This window comes from Columba livia, chromosome 10 (assembly GCF_036013475.1).
Source record: "Columba livia isolate bColLiv1 breed racing homer chromosome 10, bColLiv1.pat.W.v2, whole genome shotgun sequence".
Classification (NCBI taxonomy): Eukaryota; Metazoa; Chordata; class Aves; order Columbiformes; family Columbidae; genus Columba; species Columba livia.
Window position 1 is genome coordinate 12,737,588 of NC_088611.1, and position 23,373 is coordinate 12,760,960.

Sequence of the window (23,373 nt, forward strand, 5' to 3'; positions counted from 1 at the left end):
TCCTCCCTTCCAGATGCTACATTGCATTAGAATATCGCTAAAATAAGCCTAATGCTTTCCTGATATTTCTCATGTACACAGGCATTGCAGTTGCTACAGTGATGGTACACAACTGTCAGAGGGAGAAAGGATGGGCCTGATGGATTTAAGCAGCAGTGTGCCCCCTCAAACCACCATTGCTTTATATCCTGGGGATTCCCTGCACTACCACAACAGGCAAACTATATTACAAACACGTGTAATGTACCCATTGCTGTCAAGATTTTTGGAGTCAGCAAGGATTAAAAAAAGTAGGGATTTAAATCTCAAGTAAAACCATGTTGTGAAGTATTTGTTGTTTCTTCCCCCTATGATGTGCCTACTTCAACTCTAATTAGCTGCAATATGCAGTTACTTGGGCCTTTGCTATGGCAGAGTTTCAGGTGCTTGAAACTGGGTGCAGGAAAGCAGTGCTAGGAGTGCACAGAATGGGGCTGAGCAGTATTTCCCCTCGACTTGCCCCCCAGTCAAGTTGTTACCTGGGAAGTTTTCAGCTGTTACCTATCTCAAATCAGCTGAGCTAATCTACCAGCTGATCCTCTTTTCCACCACACAGCCCTACTTTATAAGGCCTTGGCAGAAAGCTGCCTGTTTACCTGGAGAATTCTACAAGCAAAAGGAGGATGTGGCTGGGAAAGGGTGTATGGATGAAGCCAGGAGTCCCTTCTATCATGGTGAGCTTTAAGGAACTCATCTCACCTCTGTACCATATTGTAGCACAGGACTGCACCATAACAGAGTTTCCTTATTGTAAATCTGCTTGAGAAGGTACAAAAGCACAAGAGACAGCATCACCAGGATTTCTTTAAAAGGGAACCTTCCAGATGTATAGCAAATATCAGTGAAATACATTCTTAATTAAAGCCCTATAAATATCTCTCTAAAAGTGCTAATAACTTCCTGGGATTTTTTTAATCTCTGAATTTATTTTATTCAAGGTATGCTGGCAGTGTGAGGCAGCTAAGCAGAATCAGGATGCTTTTCTCATGATCATTTTTCCTTGTGAGATCTATCTCAGGGGACTCAATTTTGCTTCTGTGTCACGACTTCTTAGAAATCTCTGTAGGCAAAGGATGTGCTAATTTAATGCATCCTGTGATTGCCCTTCCTCCACAACCAGATTAATTTACTGTTACTTGAGATTCCCGCAACGTACCTTGTGCCACTGTGAAGCCTGGTGTTTACTGATGTAAACAAGAAATAAGCAGAGGCTTTGCTTGTCTCATTTGGAATAATGATGCAGGCTCTGCTGCCTGGTGCTTGCTCCATGTCTCGGAGGTGTGGGGGTTGTACTTCTGTATTGTTCCTTGCAGCTCAGATTGTTTATAAGAGAATAATTTGTTTTCAACCTGACCTATAATGTTTTAAATGATGAGCAGCTCTCTGATAGTGGAATCTGGAGGTTTTCACTGAAGTGTGTGGTTCCTGTCAGAGGCAGGTGCTGGATTCAAAGGAAGTTAGTTTTTCTAATGTATTCTAGTGAGTTTAGCCTTATTTTCAGATGGATGGTGCTGTCTGTCCAAAAATCTGGCGACCTCAGCAGGAGGACACACAAACGTAGTAAGTGTGGAGGCTGTCAATGACAGTCATGGACAAGATGTGGCCCTTCAGGGTCATATAAATTAGTGCTCTCCTCCTGTCTTCTTCAGCTCTTCTGAGAAAATCTGTGCCTAGATACAGCCATTTATTGTGGGTTGGGTTTTTGGGGGGTTTGGGTTTTGTTTTGTTGGGTGGCCTCACCATTAAAATAGAGACAGAAATCTTGGAGTAGGCATACCAATTAATTTTTAGATGCCAAGCTCTCCCAAATGGTCATTATCTTGCCTTCTATTTAAAGAGGAGTAAATTAAATTGCAAGAGAAGGTGCAACTGGTTTTCCAGATCTTATTTAATTTGGCTTAGCAGTTAACATTTTCCATCTGCGCAACATAATCATTAACTTTTTTTGTTTCTTCATTATCACTGTATAGACTGCTTTTTATGGGTAATCTCTGCCCTTTCTTACTGTTGGATTTTCATTTCTTTATAGGAGCGTGTCTTCATTGATTTTTCTTTTAGGACAAAGTATATATAAAATTATTCATCCTACTAAATGTGCTTGCAAGGAAAACTATGTGATTCATGGTCCTTGATCCTGCTATCACTTATGTGGGTGTTTAACTTTACTACTATGCATAGTCCCTCTGGGGAGAATCTTAATTTTTAAAATATTGTTATAAAAATAATGTGAGGTTTTTAGCACATGTCCATGCTGCATTATGAGGAATGTCCCCCTGTAAAACCAAGCATGTAAATTAAATAGGTTGTAGAAAATATGAGAAGATAAATTTCCCACACCCCACCCAGCCTTGAAAGGTTCATTGTTGCATTATCATCGCCGTATAGAAGACAGGGTGTGTGTCAACGGGACACGGGGTAATGGTTTTAAACTAGAAGAGAGGAACTTCAGGTTAGACATGAGAAAGAAATTTTTTACAAGGAGGGTGGTAAAGAACTGGAACAGGTTGCCCAGAGAGTTGGTGGATGCCCCATCCCCAGAGACACTGAAGGCCAGGCTGGATGAGACTGAGCAACCTGATCTAGTTGAAGATGTCCCTGCTAATGGCAGGGGATTGGACCGGATGACCTTTGAAGGTCCCTTCCAACCCAAAGTATTTTATGATTCTACAATTCTATGATCTATTGGTCAGTTTACATGATACTCATCCTTCCACTTTGTGAATGTGCAAGTGTTTTGTGTCCTAAAACTTGGATTTTTAGGGAGATTTAGTTTTTTGTCCAGCATTGTTAAGCCAAACTGGACATAAAGATTATTGCCTTCAGAAAGGCAGCTCCAGAGACTCATTAGTTGTGGTGCAATCTGTGGATGGGCAGAGAAGGAACTGCTCGCAGCGTGCTCGCTGCAGGACGGTTACCTCGGATACCCTGCCTGCCCAGCCGCCTGGAGGCAGTGGGTCCCTGGAAAGGTCTAAGAAAGCAGATCAGCCCTTCCCCTCGCTGTGCCCCCCAGGAGGGGCCGAGACGGGGATGGGGGTGAGCACATGTGATGGGCCAGGCTCAGGGCCCCTTTCTGGTACCACCCGTGCCCTCAGGTGGGCCCTGGGCCATGTCCATCGCTGTCACCATCGGTGTGGCTCCCTCCTCCCCTCACCCATCCGTCTGTCCTTCCCGCCGCTCCCTTGGCCCAATGGCCCCTTGTCCCTGTGTATCTGCCCCTCGCCGTGTCCGCGGATGTGTCCCTCCCCTGTCTCCTTGCCCTGCTCCGTCCCTCACTTTGCCCGCCTCGTCGTCTTCGTCCTTTCCGTCCCCCCACTCCGCAGAGTCCCTTGTCCCCTCCCCGCGTCCCGGCCCGCCCCCCCGGCCCGGCCAGGGCGATGGCGCTCAGCCCCCCCCAGCGCCGCGGCGGGCGGGAGGCGGCGGGCGGGCAGGCGGCCGAACCCGCGGGGCTGCCGCTCCACTCGCCCTGGACCTTCTGGCTGGACAAGTGAGTGGGGTCAGGGGGGCGGCGGGCGGCAGCACTGCGGGACGCGGCGAGCCGGGCGGGGTGCGGCGGTGGGCTTCAAGAGGGGGGAAGAACCTCAAAATCCAGCTGTGGGAAGCATCTCTGCTCTTTATCGGTTTCTCTCGTCGAGCAGATTGGAGAAAGGGAAATTAGTCTTGTGCTGCCTATGGGAAAACTGCCGATGTGAGGGACCTCGGCAGCAACAGCCAGTGATGGCTCTTCCATCTGACGGGAGGGTTCGCGTTTTCTGGGAGTTAGTTCCTTAAATCGGTTCCGGAAACGGTATCGGTTTTGTAATTTAACAGACGGACATTGATTCAGGCAACATCGGTGGTGTTTTAAACTCTAAATTTAGACATGACTCTGGCCATCCCCAGAAATAGAAGGGGAAAGGTTACACTTTGCTGCTGCGGGGTTTGTATGTGGCTGGGCGGTCCTTGATGCCCCAAACGGACCGAGTCCCAGCGACCCGGCAGTGACATGTCAAATTTGTTAAGTTTTTAATAGTCAGGTTTGGCTCCTGTGGATGATCAGTTCTTAAAATCGGAAGCAATCTGCTTCGAAGGATTAGCTAAAATTTATAAATTAACTGCAGTGTTCATGCCACATGTCGTGTGTGTGAAGTTTTAGTCTGCAATGGCCGTGGCAAGCTGCTGCAAAGGGAGTTCACCCCCATGATGCATACAGCTAGGCACTGGTGAACGTACCAATGTCAAAACTGAAATAGGAAGTTTAAAACCAGAATTTGGTATTATTTTTTAGTGTGTATTTTCTGGCATCTTGTTTTTAATCATCTTCTATATCTCCCTTTTCTCAATTTCCTGTTGTATTTCTCCTCTCCCCCCACTCCAAAAGCAAAGCTCTTTCTGCCACTGAACTGTACTGCCTCGTACAACTTGTAAAATTCTCCTTTTTTTTTTTTTTTTTTTGGTTAACTTTTCAACTCAGAAATAGCAACAAAGAACACAAATATTCTCAAGTTCTGCAAATCAAATCTTAGAAATAGCCTCACAAATTATTTCTGGTTAATCCTTTTGAACTCATGATGTAGTTATGACCAGGTTCAGGATCTGAGTTGTGTTTTCTGTGTTTGTTTTTAAAAAGCACCATTTGTACTGCTGTTTAAGCAAGTTACCATCTAGATCTGTTTGTTTACATAAGCCAGGTGGAGATAAGCCTGTCTATCTTTTATAATCAACATTGGAAGTTAAAATCTGTTTCAAGTTCCTGAGGTGCATTATGATTTTTTTTTTTTCTTTCCTTGGTTCATTTTAATGTAGACTCTTGAAATTCAATTATTCTGTAGATTTTTTTTATTATGTTTCTTCTTTCCCGTCATATATAAGTGCATTTAGGTGGTATTGCTGTTCCTCAGCTTACAAACACAATAGGGTACATATAAGAAAAAAAAAAGGACCATATACACATGAAACTGTGTGTTTTGTTTACCAGCAACAGGGATGGAGTAGTGGCAGGGAACAAGAGTGACAGCAAACAAGGCAGGCTGCACCCATTTAGAAGTCATTTAAGGCACTAAAAAGCACATGAAAGATGCAACAGTGAGCTTCACTGCTCTGTGGGGAGGTTCATGTCTCTCTACAGAGTCCTGCAGAAGTGACTGTGACTTTTGTTGGTACACCCATGCAGGTTTGCTGGAGGATATAGGACGATCTATAGACGATAACTGTGGGCACTTTTTAAACTTACTTTGGTAACACCTTGTGTGGAACAGTGATGTTTCCTCATTAGATGGGATTTTTTTACTGCTACTACATTTTATCCTGTACTTGGACTCAAAAGCAGGAAGAAGTGATGCTTTAGGATAAATAGATGTTGAGATGGATACATACTTATCTTTTTTCTATTAAATTACTGTGAGACAGATCCATGTCACACATTTTAACATCTCGAAAATTTATCTTTTTATTAAGTCACACTGTTAAATTAAATATCCATCAGCTAAGCAGTACTTTCTGTAGCAACTAGTGATATGCTATCGAGTGATTCCCTTGGGGTTCATGACCTTGCTTTTATCATAATGTCACTCAATACATCTCCTGCTTTAGAAGTAAATGCATTTTTTTTTCTGTCTACATCAGCACTTGTTTCTGTGAATGCCTTGGCACAGGGTTAACATCTGGAGACTGAGATCCTGTGACCAGGTTCTGGTTCATTGCCATTACCTCACACACGTGTCACAGGGCATCTGCGTTTCCCGTAAGCGCTAAGCCTTTCTTGGTATGTGTGTCTGAAATAGTAACCATCTGATATTGCTCTTGTATCTTACCCTGTATATGCTTTAGGAAAGTGAGCATGATGAAAGAATATTTGGGAGAATATTATTCACCAGTTTGACAAATAAGATCCCATCGATGGTCTTCAAATGCTTGCAGGTCAGCAGTTTTATAGACGAAGGTAGAGAAGCTGTCAGATGTTTTTTTTCTCTTAAGAGAAATGTGATCTCTGTTTTAACTGTTAAAATGCTTCAAGGTCATGTGCTAAAAGTTTTGAAACCAGGAATTTAGACTTGCAATTTCATTTGTCCATTCTGCAGGTTTTCAAGTTCATACCTACTTGTCTCATTCGTAGTACTTTTGCACGCAGCGATGTTACGGGCCATGGGGAATTTCAGCAAGTCTTGCAGATGCCTTTGGTGCCACCTTGGGAAGCTGATTCATGGTGGTGGCTCCTCACACTTGTCTTTACCTTGGTGAAGCTCTGGCTTGGTGCAGGGTCCTGCTTATAGTGGCCTCAGGCTTTGAAATGAAATGTTGCCTTTCTAGTTTTTCTACACTGTATAGTCTTTCCATTTTTTTTTTTTTTTTTACAACAAAGTGTCAATATGTATCACTGCATATAACAAATTGAAAACAAATATTACAAATCTGGTCACTATACTCATGTTGTGTAGCACATTCAACACAGGGATTGAACAAAAGAAGTCAAAGGAAATGACTATCAAAGGCTGGATGTCCTGGATCTATGTTAGACACTTGAAACCATCCCTTAATGGGATTTGGGGTTGTGAATCTGGGCGTCATCTTTGTGTAAATATGAAGCTGTGAAGCTGATTATGCTTTTTGATGTACACATGGACATGATGCAAATGTCCTGCTTTGTAAACCTTGCAAATCACGATTGGTTTTTAGCCTGGGTATTGTATGTCATCTTACTTTTAAAGCTATACTGAGTACGCCTTTCCCTACCAAAATAACAGTGGGAATGTGCTAGTAGCTGTCTGATTTTTCAGCCTCACTATGAGAAGCTGTTTTGGTGCGTGGTAACAATTTTTGGTCCAATGTGCATGCACATGCAATAATGAAGATGTTGCACTTCCCTGCAAAAAGCCATCTTTTGAAGACCTAACTGCATCTGAGCTGCCAGCATTGCTGCCAGACCACTTCAGTCAACAGCGAGGAAAATCCCAGTGCCCTTCTATACAAATCAGTGCCCTCAGAAACTGAGCACACACATGACACAAAAGCCTTGTACAGAAGTCTCATTCCTACATAAACCTCATCAAAGATGCGCTCACTTCCATGAAAGTCTGAGTGTGCAGCAGGGCAGGCGGTGTTGCAGGATCATGGCCCGCCTGCCTCATCTTATTGCCTGGCTTCTAACAGTGCTTTTTAGGTAATTTTGTTTCTATTGCAAGAATAGTTTTAACTCATCTGTATCTTTGTGAGAGGAGCAATATGCTTATAAATATTGTCAAAAGTAATGCAATGTTATTAGTCTACGCCAGGAAACTGAAAAATGTTCTTACAGAAATTTATTATCCTCATGTGCTGTTTTTTCTCTCTGCACGCTATACTGATGACTTCTATATGAATAAAGTTTGGCAAATAAATTCTGATAACTGAACCATTTTCATAATAATGTGATTTTTCATAATCAAATCTTCATAACTGAACACATCAGATATTTGAAATTAAACTTAATAATTTCCCTTCTTCCCTATAGCAAAATCTTATTTATCTAGGATCATCTAGTTCATCTATTAAAGCTTATGAGTAGGTGGCTTACAAAGGAAAGTGATGGTTAATGTCATAAGAATGTTCAACCCAGTAAATGCATTTTGACAGGCTTTGATGGCTTGAAATCAGTCTTTGTATTCAGAATGGATTACCAGATTTATTGAGTTGCCACAGCATGTTTTTGAGTTTATACTTTGTAAGTAAATATTTTGCTTATTTATACCAAAAGCAATTGTAGCAAAGTACTTACAGGGGTATTTTCAGTAGTGCTTGACAGCTTTTAAAGCTCCCGCTAAAGCACTGATGAGATTCCCACTGGGAAACAAAGGCCAGTGTGAGCACATATGAGAAAACTTTTATCCTTAATTCTTTGCAGGGAAACAGAAGAGCTACAGTTCAGCATCAGACATTAACATAAGCGCAACCACCTGGAGGTTTATTCATGAATAAAACAATGGAATTTATCTTTGTATCCTTTGTTCTTTATTCGTGCTGGAATAATGAAGGAGTAGTGAAGCCAGCTGGCATTAGGATTCAGTTCGCGTAGATTGTTCCTGTTTCCATGTTGCCCTTTTGACTGATGCCCGTGCGGTTTGCCATGAGATGCTGTACAGTGGGTCTGGCCTGATTAGGCAACTTGATTATTCCTGATATTGCACTAAAATTTCTCCCATAAAGAATCTGAAGATGCAGAAAATTGGCATCACAAGATGTGGAACAAGCAGACCAGAAGAACTGTTGACTGTTTTATGTGCAGGCTCTCCATGGGGAACCCAGATGTGAATTTATTTATAGCTGGTGTGGTGACAGACCAACTATCTCCATCCCCCCAAGAGCTGTCGGTGCCTGACTGGTGCTGTGCCCCATGTCCCCTCCTCTTAGTGTGCTCATGGGGATTTGCAGGGCCTGTTGAGTTATTAATACTTGGAAATGAGCTGTTTACCATGGCAATAATTGACAGTTAGGTATGGCATATCAGATTCATTTTACTGTTGATTATATTAAAATTATCTGAAGGAGAGGAATCCTGCAATAGCCTCATTTTAAGGGTCAGTATTTGCAGGGTTCCTGTTTTGTAATAGGATGTGTATTGTGGTTTTTTTAGCAAAGTACACAACCATATTACTACTCCGAGCTTAGACTGTGTTTGCTGGAAAAGTTACAGCAGTAGGAATTTCTACAGATTCCTTCACTTAGAAGTCATCTGCCATTTCTGCTAATTTCAGCGTATTCTGTTTCCTCAGTTAAAAAAAATAATCACAATTTCATGGGTTTCAAGGCACAAAGTGTCCTCAGTTGTCATCTTTGCTGATCTGCTGGGTTTATGGATGGCTGAAGTTCAGATTTGTCAGCAGTCTGTAATTTTACAGGAAAATCTGGGCTTTTTCCTTCTGTCTGTCTGTGATTAAAATACTGCCTCTACTTTGTACTCATCCATTAAACCAAATTTATGCAGGTGTAACTTCTGCAGGAAATGATCCTGAGCTTTTAAAGTGATGGGTGTCATCATTTTTGCACTTGTAGTCCCTTCAGTAGTTTGTTGCTTTTGGGGAGTTTTTATGGGGTTGTTGTTGTTTGTTCATTTTGGTTTGTGGTTTTTTTCAATAAAAAAGTTTGAGGGTCCGTACTCACCTATAAATCAGTGACACTTTCCAGAGCTGGGTGGAAGGCTGAACTAATGCTGTGTAATCTTGTGGGCATGAAGCACTTGCCAGGCAGGTTACCAGAAATAAATGGTCACTTACCTTAACTTTCAAAACAGATAATTTGCTGGTTGGTTGGTGTTTTCTGCCAGCTGGTCACATAGTTTCCCTGGAAATTGTTATTTGCAACTATCAAAATGAACCATTTTATAACCTTGGAGTAGAAAATTCTGTCTGTCTATCGTAGCTGCTCTTTTAAATGGCATTGAATTTGCTAAATGGCTACCATGATTATCTGAATGACCTTTGGAGGCTGTCATTAGAGAACAATTCTTAATCTTTTATTTCAATAGACCTTACCATCGCATCATCTCCATGGTGATATCAGTGCGAGTATAGGGAGCAATGATACAATATGTTGTACAACACATTTAATCCCATATGCATTGGTGACTGCTGAGTTAGCAAACTGGCAGAAGTGCCTAAGAGAAGTGGTTTCTTGGACGGTGGCGTGAGGCAAGAGGCAAAGTTATTTCAGGTTTTGCCCATTTGTGCTCTATTATACATGAGACAAATTGTTAGTAAGAGGTACTACTTCTGTCAGCAACAAGGGAAAAACAAGGGATAGTTTGAAAATCCACTGTTCCCTGCTGATGATCACAATTAAATCACCTGCAAAGTTTTCTGTCTGTTTTAACTTGCTACTCTTTTTTTTTGTACATTCAAATAGTTGTCTGACTCTGTTTTCATTAAATACTGTGAATTTCTCTTTTTGTTGCTTAATGCTGAGAAGCTGAGTGTAAAGTGTTTAAAAAATAATTTGAAAAAAAAAACCCAACCCCCCAAAAACCCACTTGCTATGATAACTCCTTTTAAGCACATTGATGAAAATTTTGTCTGCTGTTGTTCTGAAGTTATCAGTTTTTTCATGGGAGTTTTCATAGTTTGTGAGCTACAGGAGTAGAACCTGTGCCATAGTAATTTATTGGGATTTTTTTGGTCTGTTTTTAATAACCTTTAGTTAAAGTGATTTTTGAAATTTGGGCTTGTAACACTGTTTTCTCATAATTTCCACTGTTGCAATATACTCATGTCTAGTGGTTAACAGGCAAATAGTAAAGTAGATGTTAGTTTGTCTGTCGATGCTGAAAAAAAAATGTGAGGGATTTCTCTGTGTTTTGTATGTATTTATAAAGTAACTTGTTCTGATAGGAGTCTTCAAACCTTGGACCTATTATTAAAGTTTTGAAGATGTGATGCTGTTTCTGCAGTTTTGCATATTAAATTTCTCCCATTACATGATTTTCTAGGTTTTACCCCAGAGCCTAAATTATATCTGTAACAACTGAGAGTAACTTTGGTGTTTTCCTGGACATAGTTCATGCTGATCTGATGTGTCAGGGCAAACACCACACTGATGAGAAGGTTACTGAGATCCAGTTTGCTCTTGTTCTTTCTTCAACAGGTACCTGAGCAACAACTGTGTTTTCTTCTGTTTTCTTAAATCTGCCCCGTTACTTCTGTTTTCCAGACTTAGTCATTTTGTTTCCAGATTGAGTTATTTTTGCACATTTTTATTTCCTCTTCTGAGATGCAATTGGAAGTTGCTTTGGCTTCGATATTTAGTTTTCATTAGAAACCCTACTGCAGCTTCGGGGGGCGGGCAGAAATGTTTCTAATTCTAACAAATCGAAAGATGCGTTAGCAATTTTGACCTCATTCCGCCCAAGATTGTGCCTGTGGGGGGGTGTGCTGGGAGCTGCAGGATGGGCATTGATGTGCTGGTGGTGCAGTGACAGCCATGTCCGAGGGCATGGATGCCCCCTCCCATGGCGCGTGTGGTGAAGGTTATAAACCGAACCAATGGAGTCCTTTAGGTTGGAAAAAGACCTTTAAGATGCGGGGGTGCAGCCGGTGTCGTGATGAGCTTAAAGGGAGCAGCTCCGTATGGGAATTGGGAACAGGAGCTTGTTCCAGGTGTGACCGGTCCCGTCCCCGCCGTGCCGGGGAGGGAGGGGAGGCCCCGCCCACTCCCCGCCCACTCCCGCTTCAGGCCCCGCCCCGCCCGCCGCCGGCGCTGCCCTGCGCTGCCACCGTGCGGCCTGTGCTCGGGGCGGCCGCTGGGGAAAGGGTGACAGTTCGTTACAGAAGCTCTGCGGATGACTTTTCATCTTAAACGCACGAAATACCGAGAGTAGCTTAAAACGCTCGGGGGGGTTGTGCGTTATGTTAAACAGAATTAAAAGGAAGGCCGGGCTTGTTCTGCTGGCAGCCCGGCACTTGGGACTGCAGAGCTGGTGGTGGTGTGGGGTGGCTGTGAGAATGAGCACTGTTATTCTTGGTTTAAAACACCTAATTCACCTGTTTAATCAAAATATTTTACAAAACACATTGTGAATCTTGATTTATTGAAAAGTATAAAAGCACTTGAATTCCTATCTTTGAATCATGGAGTGGTTTGGGTTGGAAGGGACCTTCGAAGGCCTTCTAGTCCAACCTCCCTGCCATGGCATCCACCAACCCTTTGGGCAACCTGGGCCGGTGTTTCACCACCCTCATTGTAAAAAAAATCTTCATGTCTAGCCTGAATCTCCCCTCTTTTAGTTTAAAACCATCACCTCCTGTCTTGTTGTAACAGGTCCTTCTAAAAAGTCTGTCCCCATTGGTCTTATAGGCTCCTTTTAAATATGGAAAGGTGGCAACAAGGTCACCCTGGAGCCTTCTCCAGGCTGAACATCCCCAACTCTCTCTGCCTGTCCTCCCAGCAGAGCTGGTCCAGCCCTCTGATCATTTTTGTGACCCTCTCTGACAGGTCCATGTCTGTCCTGAATGCTTCACAATAACTGGAATTGGAGTTTATTATGCAACTTCGATATGTCACTATTTCAGCTTCACACTTGTATGATTCACTTTCTTCATCCATCTCCCTTCTCCCGCCTCGCTAAGATAAATATTTTTATTAATCTCTACTTTGTTTTCAAGGTCGCTTCCTGGTACGACAGCGGCTGAATGTGCATCAAATTTGAAGAAGATTTATACCGTACAAACAGTGCAGGTAGGGTGTCTGGCTGCACTAGAGCAGTTGCCATACTTGGAAAATGAAACTGAAGCTGTGAAGTTACATTAGCGCTCGTACAGATGGGTCACAGTTGCGGCTTTGCTTACCTGTGCTATGAAACGTGTTATTGGTTGTGTGTGGTATTACTTAGTCATTGTTTGAATTTCATTTGGCTTTCCAGACCAGGAAAGGAGGAAGCATATTGGATTCATCAGGCAAGTCCCCTCTTAAACTTTCCTGAGCTTCCACTTGTGCCTCCATTGGATTGTTACACTTTATGTATCTTAAATATTTTTCCTGCCTTTTGTCCTTTTTTTTTTTTTTTTTTTTTTTTTTTTTTTTTTTTTTTTTTTTCCCCAGTAAGGATAATCACTACACAAAAACTAAAAATAACAGCTTGTGGGGTTTTCTTCTTCTTTCTGTCCCTGAGCATGAATTTATATTAAAAAAAAAAAAAAAATCCAGCAAACTGACTTGAATTAAAGTTCTTTTAAATCATGCATTGGAGCAATGAGAATTCTGCATGTGTCTGAATTGTCTGTCAGTGCCAAGCAGTGGGCACCTAGTGTAAGTAAAATTACTTTTTTTGTTTCAATACCAGAGTTAGCATAAAATATAGTGTGTTGGTATTTGTCTCACCTTAATGCTAAGCTGGCTCTAGTTCACTAAATCTCTGAAATTCTAAGGTAAATCAAACACCATCTGTTTGAAGGAGCCCAGCCATAGTGGTCTGCTGAAGTTTTAAATATGGCTTTCTCATTTACATCCGCACTATTTGGTACATTGCGTGGGACTTCTTTTCTTCCCAGCTAATTGGCCTAAAAAATGAATTGGCTTTTGGAGTTTTCTGAAGATGAGGTTGTCGATGGAAGTACTTTGGCATAAAGGATGGAAGTGTCCTGCAGACCCCTGGAAGAGGTTCCCTCTCACCTCTTCCTATTAGCAAAATATCCCTATTGATCATGCAATGAAGTGACACTTTAAATTTAAAGTTGACAACAGAAGTGGATTTGTTTCAAAATGGGCTGCAATGGTTCTTTTTGAAAAAAGGACAGCTTAAGACCGTGGTCTGGTGTACAGAGTATCTGACGGTGTTTGTTTTCCCACTCTGAATCTAGGTTTCATTATTTAAATTATTAGGTTCTATTGGCTGAAAAGCTTGAGGTTTTCTTCTCATTGATTTGGGGTTTAAAATACAAAAATGTCCTTCGTGTCGTCTTGGAAGAACCTTGAGCTGGATGAAGTTATCAGAAGCTAGCAGCGTGGCCTGTAATGTGCTTTACTGTGCTATCTGTGCTATCATGTGTATAATATGACCGTCCTTTGGGCAAGCAAAACCAGAATCTGCATTGACTGTCCTTCCTGGGCAGTAGCTAGTCAATAGGAATGCCAGTCTGCACTGCCTGAGGGATGGTTCAAAACCAAAACCTTCCAAACTAAGTCACTGGTCCAGGACTCAAATCTTTCCACAGTCATCTGCTGGCATTGCTCTGCTGCTTCTGTAGGTAGCTTTAGAGTTTGGGCACACGGCCAGGTAAGATGAAAGTTGAAACAGATGTACCAGGTGCTTCATACCAATTTTTGGTATTTTTTTAATAGCCTTCCATCTCTTCTTGTGACTGGGTAATCACAGAATCGACTGGGTTGGAAAAGACCTCAGAGATCATCGAGTCCAACCCTTGGTCCAACTCTAGTCCGTTTACTAGATCATGGCACTAAGTGCCATGTCCAATCTCAGTTTAAAAAGCCTCTAGGGACGGCGAGTCCACTACCTCCCTGGGCAGGCCATTCCAATGCCTGATCACTCTCTCTGTAAAGAATTTCTTTCTAATATCCAGCCTAAATTTCCCCTGGTAGAGTTTAAGCCCATGCCCCCTTGTCCTATTGCTAACTGCCTGGGAGAAGAGACCAATCCCCACCTGGCTATAACTTCCCTTCAGGTAGTTATAGAGAGTGATGAGGTCACCTCTAAGCCTCCTCTTCTCTAGACTAAACAACCCCAGCTCCCTCAGCCTCTCCTCATATGTCTTATGTAATGGTAATGGCTGGCAGGTAGAATTGCCAAGGGCCACAGAATTTTTATCACATAGTGTTGCAATCTTTGTTTCTAAAGTTGTGCTAATGATTAAGTATTAGATAATACTTAATGAATTTTACTAATATTTAGCATTGCATCATTGCATATTGATGCAACATAAATCTTTAAAAATCCTTTCTTGTTCACAGCTGTTGGAAAAAGAAGAAAGGGGATTGGGATCTTTTCAGTCATCCCTCCCTGTTGTTCACCTCTGCTTTTGGTTGAACAAACATGTGTGACAGCTTTTGCTTTTACCAGCAGAAAATGTTGAGAAGGAATCCAATGGCTCCTGGTAACCTGGATCTTCTAATTCTTCCTGCATTTCTGTATTAATATGTGCATCTCAAGCTTTTTGCATCTGATCCAAACTTTTCACTGGAATCTAGAAAAAGTAGTTGGCTTGCTAGTTAGGCATTTAGTTCCACAGAATTATTTTTGTGGTGTTTTTATAGTTCAGGATAACCATATTGAAGTTTTAGACCAGTCTTAAGTGAAACAAGGTGGATGTTTGATACAAATATGTATTTTTAATATGCCAAGCAAGTTTTATGTACTGGTTTGTTCTGACATACTTGGTGTGACTGATTTTGATGACTTTTTTTCTCTCTGTTCCTCAGGACCTCGATTCTAAAGTAATCCACAGTTCAACTGCTTCTCTTCTTTTTACCTCCAGCTTACGCAGAAATGTCATTTAAAAAAAGTAGAAGTGATATTGCAACATGTTCTTTTCAGAGTGTTTTATTATAATGTAGAAGGTGACAGTTCTCTAGGAGCAGGACATAATAGTTTTAGAGGAAATGAAACTTACTCTCTTCTGTTAATGCAACTAGTATTTTTTCTTTTCAAGGATTTCTGGAGTGTCTACAACAACATTCCCCCTGTGACAAAATTGCCTCTGAGATGCAGTTACCATTTAATGCGGGGAGAAAGACGGCCACTTTGGTATGTATGTTATCATCAGACATTTCTGGGAACAGGCAGTGAAAAAAACTGAGGTGCTGAAAGGAGGCAGATGTGGGATGGGAATGTCTTGTTTCTGTTGCCTCCAAACACCTGAACCTGAGACCCACAAAAGTAATATCCTAAGGATCTTGTTGAGCTTACAAGTGACTTGTACTAAAGAAAGTCTATTAAAAACACACTGTCATTTAATTGTCCACCTGTGAACATAAATATAAGGAAGAAATTAAATTATGAAATAGTAATTAAGAAATTAAAATATGTTTCTGAATTTCAATTCAAGAATACAAAGAATATGTTACTTTTATTTGAATAATTTTTATCTTGCAATGTTTTTTCTTTCCACTAAAGCTATTGTAATAGTGATACAGATGACTGATGGTCACAAAACTGAAATGAAGTGTTCTCATGTTCTTTTGTTAGACTGGATAAACTTGAGAGTAATAAGCTGCTTCTGTGAAAATATGGAAGAGTTTTTCCAAAATAAAAAGTTACCATAGTAAAACATAAAATTGCTTTGTGGCTCGTTCGCATATAGTGCACAGCCACTTCAAAGACGGTCTGTAGTCAGGGAAAATGTAAGTATTTTCCAACACACAAAACTTAGGAAAAGGGATTAGGTGTTGAGAGAGACACTTCGCATGAACAATGAAAGAATTATCTCTGATGTCAGAAGTCATAGCTTGAGTCATGCTACCTGGAGTTCATAATTGCCTTCCAAATTTTCTGGGAAAATTAAACCCCAAACATAGGTTTATCTAGATGTGGATTTGAATGTTTGTTTTACTGATCTGTTTCCTGTAACCAGGGAAGAAGAAAGCAATGCCAAAGGAGGTGTATGGAAAATGAAGGTCCCTAAAGAAAGTACGGTATGTTACATTGACTTTTTACTTAGACATTGTTCAGTAAGGGAGTTTCTTTAAACTCCATCTAATAAAGCTGTTGTAAAACTTCTTAGTTCTGACATCACCCAACACAACAGACAGAATTTTAAAGTCTATAACCTTTTATTTTAAGACAATGATCAAAAGTTTATTTTCAGGTAATTCCAACTCTCTTGCTTTTGATAACATTTGTTGCTGTGTTATCAAACAAACGAAGGCTGCAGTGTTATACTCAATTTCCATTTGGAAGCACAGTATTTCATAGTCAGCTTTGTTCTTAAGACTGTTTACTTCCAGGCATGCAAAGAAAAATATAAAAATATTTTCCAGATAATATAAGATGCAAATTATAGCTAGAACCTTAGTGATGCTCTTCAAAAGTCCACACACAGAGTCCAGCACGACTTTCAGAGTTTCACTGAAATGCTCCTAAACTCTCTGTCAGACTCGGTAGGGCTATTTCTGCCTGTCACAGCTTGTTTGCACCTCTGTGTGGCTGTGAGTGGGGCTGTGACTGTCTGTAGCTGAATGCGGACTGAGGCGTTGTTTCCACCGACAGCTAATCCTGACCCACGGCTTGCTCCCACTGGGAGGGGGAAGATCTTGCTCATTCTTTCCTAATCCCTTTTGCACCGGCTGTGGTGATCATTGGGCTGTTTTGTGAGCCAACTTGGTTCACTCTGATGTCAGAAAAAGCCTCCTATTTATTTTCTTTTTAATTTGACTGTATGGCCAGGAGACATTTTTTAGATGAGTATAAGGGGTAAAATAGAAAAGTGGGACCGTCCCCTTTGGCAACAGTGAGTTGTCAGATCATCTTGTGTGCATCTTGTGAAACTGTAGCACTGCTCAGTATTTTTCCTCTCTTTTTCTGAGTTTAAAAAGGTGAAAGATAAAATGTGTTCAGGTGTGTCATTGTTCTAGCACTGCTGAAACAACTGGGTCTCTCTTTATACCCCTAATGAAATGCATGTGAGCAACTTCTGTGAACTGTCACGGCGAGGAGATTTGACCTTTTCACATGAGGTGTTTAGGTGTGTAAGTGTGTTCTGGATCAGGCCTTAAACACAAGAAGTGAAGTGTCAAAAAAAATGTGACAGCCTTGGAGAACACATGAAATGCTGAAAGATGGTACTTGAAATCACAGCCAAAAGTTATCTGATTTTTGCCTGTGGGCTTTTTTTTTTTCCCCCTGTATGTGAATTGCAGCTTTCCTCCCCTGCAGTCCCAGAGATCATAAAAGACTGAAGTTTTCTTTTTCCTCTTGTAATCAAGGTGTGAAGATTGTCAGAAGTGACAAGTAGTTTGGGGAGCTTGAATTTCTGGGTGGTGACTTTAGGGACCTCAGAGGCATTGCTTTCAGAGGCTGAATGACAGCCCCTTTTTGAAATGAAGGTACTTTTTGATCTCTCAAACTACGTACCACACATCTCAGGTTACTTCAGTCAGCTTTTAGTGCTTCCGTAAATAGCATAAATAATACCTTTATGCTTGTTTCTCATTTTTTCGACTACATTCTTTGTCATACGTGCACACTGCATCTCCTTGGCTAAAAACCATTTTGTACAGATGTGTCTCAAAAAGATATTATGCTATAGCAGCGCTTGGTAGGGTGTGAAGGGAGGAAAATTTAGTTGTTTTTTCTAAAGATATCAGTCTTTCACGTGGTATGAAAAACTGACTGACAGAATGCTGACACTGAAACGTTATTGCGTGTGTACTGTGACCCTTCTGTATGCCAGTTCTTAATATTAAAACTAATACCTTTTAGATCATCATAAGGCTGATTCTGAAACTGCTTACTACTGGATGAAATGCTCCCTGCCCATTAGATGATAATGAGTCACAGAAATCCTTTGTATTCTGAAATATTGCTTAGGAGTACTCAAAAATGCCATCAAAGCAGTTTATTAGTTTGTCTCTTCATGGGTGCTTGCTTTTTGTTTTTACACAGTATATTTGATTTGCTGGGGTTTTTAATAGTACTTACACTCAAGCTAACTTCATACAGCAGGAAAGACATTCCTTAAAAGTAATATATGAAGAAGTCCTTATGGTGATATAGATAAATATAGATGTATTCTTTTTAAAAAAAAAAAGTTTCTGTAAACCCACACCTTGGAGCATCATGTTGGTCCAGACACATTTGAAATTCTGTGTTGGCTTTGGCGTAGGTCGAAAGGAAATAATAGTTTAATTATTGTGACAGCCAAAGAAAAGCATCATCTTTTCCCTCTTTTAATTCTCTAGTTAGCATTTGAATTTGTTGAAAGATGGACTTACTTCATAGTCGAGGCAAATCGGAGATGATGTTTAAATAAAAATCCATTTAATTTACCACTAGGATTTTCAGGTACTTTTCTTAAAATGGATAGTAGTCCTTTTCTGTAGAAACAAATTATCACAAGTAGAGCCTTATGGTCTTTTATCATGGGAAATTCTCAGGAGAAATCTGCTTTAATGTTTTACATTGGCCACTGCATTCGGGATGAGTTGTGGACACAGAAACAGAGAAGGTAAACTTATTGTTAAATATTTAAAATATTTATTAGGAGAATTCTGTGTTAACAGTATGTATTTTCACGGTCTAAATTCTTGCTCCAACTGTATTAAAGAAATTAATTATACAACACGGCATGTACTTACAGTAAATACTCTTTTTTGTCTAGACAACATCAGAAAGAGAATGCACTCAAAACTGAGCTAGTAAACTTAACTTTTAAATTAAAAAATAATAATGTAAATGTAACTCTCCTTTTTTTTTTTCCCTTTCCTTAGGCTGCAGTTTGGAAAGAGCTACTGTTAGCAACTATTGGAGAGCAGTTTGCAGACTGTTGTGCAGCAGGTAACTTAAAAATGATTGAGGCTGGCATGACAAACACTGAGTTTGAATGCAGGACATGGAAACACTGCTGAAAATAGGGTACAGGGCTGGAAATCATATTCATACCTGTTGTGATTAAGAGGGGGACAAGGTATTCTGACTGTGTTAGCTCAGGGCTCCAGACCAACAGCTTGCATCCCTGGGAATCCAGCAGGTTTTCTAGTTATTGAATGTCTATCTGTTAGCTAGCATTTAAATGATTAATATTAGTTTTACAATACCAGGATTCTGGAACCCCAAATTACATTCCTGTACTAGATTGTTTGTACTATCATGGTTTGAAGCAATAAAATTAGATGCCCACCATTGGACCTCCTGGTCCCTTCTGGTTCTCCTGCCAGGGTCAGCAGCTGGCAGGGAAGCTGTGTGGTTTGTTCTTGGTGACATTAAAAGCCCCTATCAGGGCCATGATACAAACCTGGCTCACCTGAACCCCAGGAGATACCTAGAGGCAATATTTTCATTACCACTTTAAAAGTACCGCTTAGGTCAAAGTGATCTTTAGTGTAATTGAATTTACATAAATAATCTTAAAATACCTTGCTGGTTTACTGGAAAACAGGCATAAATCATCAAGAGGCTCACGTGTGATTTTGGTCAGAGGTAATAATATAACGAAGTCACTTTCAGAATAAATATCTTCTCTGGATTGCACGTTTCATTTGGAAATAGACTCCAGGAAGGGTCTGGGAGTGGTAGCTGTCTTAGGGTAGATCATCAGATGCTGCTTCCTAGTCATAAAAGTCCATGGCCATTTAGTTTAAGGTTTGGTTACAGAACTGTTTCTTGCCTCTGGGTGAAGCGAATGATGAACCTGGTGATCCATTGGCCTAGTGGGAAGGTGTTCTGGGAGCTGGTTACTAAACTAACTCTTCAGTTCGAGTGATACTTCTCCATCACTTTTTGGCTGTATTTACTTATTTTAAGCATGAAAATCTGATTAAACTGGCTGTTGCAGTCATGGTGACAATTCTGTTAGGATGTTCCTTCATTGCTTTAGCATTCCAGAGAAAAGAATTGCATTTCTCGGGTTCTCAGAGCAGTTCAGCAAAAACCTTTCAAACTGTTTCTCTTATATGTAGCTAATATATTGGAGCAGGCATACAGCAGTAGGCTGCTGCTGGTATATTCGCCTTGCTGGCTTTGTTTTTTCTACAGAAGTTTTGTTAAACTAGTTTCTTAAATGGTGTATTTCTCTCAAAATCCTGATTTTTCAGAGTTGGAAGACACAGAATACGAGCCTCAAATGCTTTAGCTGTAAGAGACATTTCTAATAGTCAGTTTTCAAAATCGTTAATATATGTAATTGAGTGGGCAGCAAGAAGGGAGTGGTCCTGCCTTTTATACTGCTAGGGTGGACTTGAGGTCAGTTTAAGGAAATATGTGATATTCTGCTGCCTGCAGAGGTGGTTTCCCCCCCTGGCCTCATGCTTTTGACACCACCTTTGCATTATCATTACTGACCCCTTCCTTGGGGTTAGCGATGCCCAGGTCACCGCAGCCACCCCGTGAAGGTCAGTGCTGACCTTAGGCTGAGTGCCTTAGGCTGAGCTCTCTACAAAGCTGCATTCTGAGAATTTCAAACCAAAAAGTGCTTCTTCCGTAGAGCATGGAGTTACCAACACTGGCAGCAGCAGCCTGCCTAGGCTGCTTTTTTTTTCCCCCCCTTCCTGCTGCTAACTTCACAAAATGTAGAGGAAAAAGAGCAAAGTCTAGAAATGCGGGTGTCTGATCTCCACCAAGTACTATCTGGGGTTTTAGTTGTTTCACCCTCACCCCAATTTTTTGCTTATGGATGTTAGTGTAAGTAAATTGCCTATACTAGTTCATATTGCTAACCTTACTGAAGGGAGTCTGTGATTCCATTCTAATCAAGGACAAGAGTGCAAGTAGCAAAGATTAATAACCCTATTGCACTTTATTAAAACCACTATGAGGTATTATTTCCAAAAGCTTCTATAAATACAGTGCTTGTTTCTTTCTGGTAACTATTTTGTCTAGTTTGAACATTGGTATTATCCTCACCGGAGGTTGTTCTTTTTAATTTCTTCAGTTTGGTCAGCATTTGGACACTGTTTCATAATACTTAAGTATCGAATTAGACATGTCTCACTTTTAAAGTATTCGTTAATGATGCTTCCTCTTCTGTGCAGATGATGAAGTAATAGGGGTTAGCGTCAGCGTTCGTGACCGTGAAGATGTTGTGCAAGTCTGGAACGTGAACGCCTCTTTAGCAAGTGAAGCAAAAGTTTTAGAAAAGATACATAAACTTCTGCCACACACATCTTTTAAAGCAGTCTTTTATAAATGTAAGTATTTTGTACTGTGAATTTCCACCTTCATCAGAGAAAAAAGATGCTGTGGAAATAACCTGTCTGATTCACCATTAACCATTTAGAAATACAGCATCTCTTATTGCATTTAAATTATTGCCTCAAAAGTATACGCAGTTTTGTCCCTTCAGTGTAAAAGTTAGCTACCGTTCAAAATATATTAGCTTAATTGTATAATATATTTAGTTTCATGTTTAATATGCCTAATTTGTAAAATGAGTGAGAAAAATCTTTAACTCTCAAGAGTACATGCTGGTCAATGTAAGTATTCATTTAGATGAACCATTTACAACCAGGATTTTAAGGGATCTCTTATTTTAGGCTCTATATAAATGCATTATCAGAATAGTATATTCCCAAACATCACTCATTGGCATGTTGTGTCCTCTTTATCCATTGTTGTCTTCTCTTTTTTAAAACTTTTCAACTCTTTCATAGAGTTTACATGTTCTTTTTGTTCTTTTTTCCTTCTCTCTTCCTTAGCGCACAGAGAGCATCATGCTTTTGAAGGACAACGCGGAAAACATTAAGAGCAGTTGGTGCCAAGCTCATTTGTTGTTATTTGGTGTTTTGAGGTGCTCTGGACAAGGAGGAGGATGGTAGAAGCCCTTCATAAGCACTACATGCAGTCAAGTTTCTAACATTTCAAACTGGGAAAATGAGGAAAAACTATTGCCTTAACCTCTAAATGCACAATTAGTTACTTCTTGTTTGGTTGGGGTTTTTTAATTCCTCATAATTTCTTTAAAAAGATATTTTGGCCACTTATTTTTTCAATCAGATTACATTTGTTTCTCTTTCTGAACAGGCTTTCATTTTGTTCTGTATTGAGTTAAATGCGAACAAGCACAAAGATGGTATGCTGCTTTTTCTAGATGTGTGCTGTATGTAGAAGAATACTGGCTTGGTGAAATCTGTTTTTAATTTTCATTTTAAAACATTCCTATCATGTTAAGATTTACTCACTGAATTTGCCCCAAGAGAGAAAGGAATTGCACCGCTTTTATTTTAATATTCAGTGTAATCTGGTCTTGCACTGACAGTGGAAAAGTGTTCACTAACTAAACAACTAAAGAGAATACATTTATATTGGGACTAACCTTGCATGGGATGATGTTAATGAGTGTTTTAATTGTAGTGATTTCAGAAGAGCCCCTGTTCAGCCCAGAATGAGAGATCTTTCAGTAGGAAACCCTGTAAACTTGACATCTCTCTCATATAAGAGGGGGTGGGTTATTTTAACGTTTTTATATGATATGTGTTCTTATGATATTTTTCTGTAGATTCATGATGAAGTGTCATGAATCATTTCTAAGGGATTAGACTAACTGGATGCATCACTCACACTTCTGTGAGTACTTTAGGGCTGTGCGTGCACCCAGACATCCAGATCACAACTGCTGCTGACTTCGGTGCAAAGGAAGAGATCCCATCGTGTGTGGCTTCAAGCCATCATGACTTCCTAAGTGACCTTTTATTAAAAAAATAATACACAGAAAATAAATTTATTTTTGTGTTGCAGCATGAATATTAATACAAAATGTGTTTAATTATTTGTCTATATTAATTATTTGAGGCGTTAGTTTATTTTAATATACTACCAAAGATTGCTGTAGTTCCTTTTACAAGAAGCAGCTGCCAGGTAGAGATGAGCATGCACTCTGCTGAGCATTAATTCATTATTAAGAGGTTTGTGTTTGGCAATTGTTCATGTTGCACTGATTTCCACATCTTTACTGTATTAAGAGGCAGCCATTAAAATCAAATAAATTTAAAAATAAGAATCACACATTTCTGACATTTTTTTACAGCTTTATCTGTATTTATGAACTAAAACTGTGCAGTTAATGAGCACCGTGAATTAAACAAATTTTCTAAAATCTGAGTGTCCTGCTTTTGTAATTGCTTCCTGAGATTAAATATTGCTAGCCCTGCTTTTTTAAACCTGTGTATTTTTCAGTAAAACTTATATTCTCAGAAGCTATGTTTTGTTCCTAGATTAATTTTTGTCATTGT

The 23,373-nt window shown here is 40.2% G+C and overlaps 1 protein-coding gene across 1 annotated transcript; it reads left to right on the forward strand.

Moving 5' to 3' along the window:
• The first annotated feature begins 3,367 nt into the window (after positions 1-3,367).
• EIF4E3 (eukaryotic translation initiation factor 4E family member 3) lies at positions 3,368-23,237 on the forward strand. The gene is made up of 7 exons (XM_065075406.1): positions 3,368-3,523; positions 12,144-12,216; positions 15,144-15,238; positions 16,065-16,125; positions 18,919-18,985; positions 21,178-21,333; positions 21,841-23,237. The coding sequence occupies exons 1-7, from the start codon at positions 3,414-3,416 to the stop codon at positions 21,885-21,887; spliced, it is 609 nt and encodes a 202-aa protein (XP_064931478.1). The 5' UTR covers positions 3,368-3,413; the 3' UTR covers positions 21,888-23,237.
• Positions 23,238-23,373: the final 136 nt, after the last annotated feature.

What these genes read in the sequence shown, in the direction of transcription:
- EIF4E3 (XM_065075406.1), top strand. Translation starts at nt 3,414, where the DNA reads ATGGCGCTCAGCCCCCCCCAGCGCCGCGGCGGGCGGGAGGCGGCGGGC. An exon ending in TGCAGACTGTTGTGCAGCAG is followed by an intron (nt 18,986 to 21,177) that starts GTAACTTAAAAA and finishes TCTTCTGTGCAG; the next exon opens with ATGATGAAGTAATAGGGGTT. An exon ending in TAAAGCAGTCTTTTATAAAT is followed by an intron (nt 21,334 to 21,840) that starts GTAAGTATTTTG and finishes TCTCTTCCTTAG; the next exon opens with CGCACAGAGAGCATCATGCT.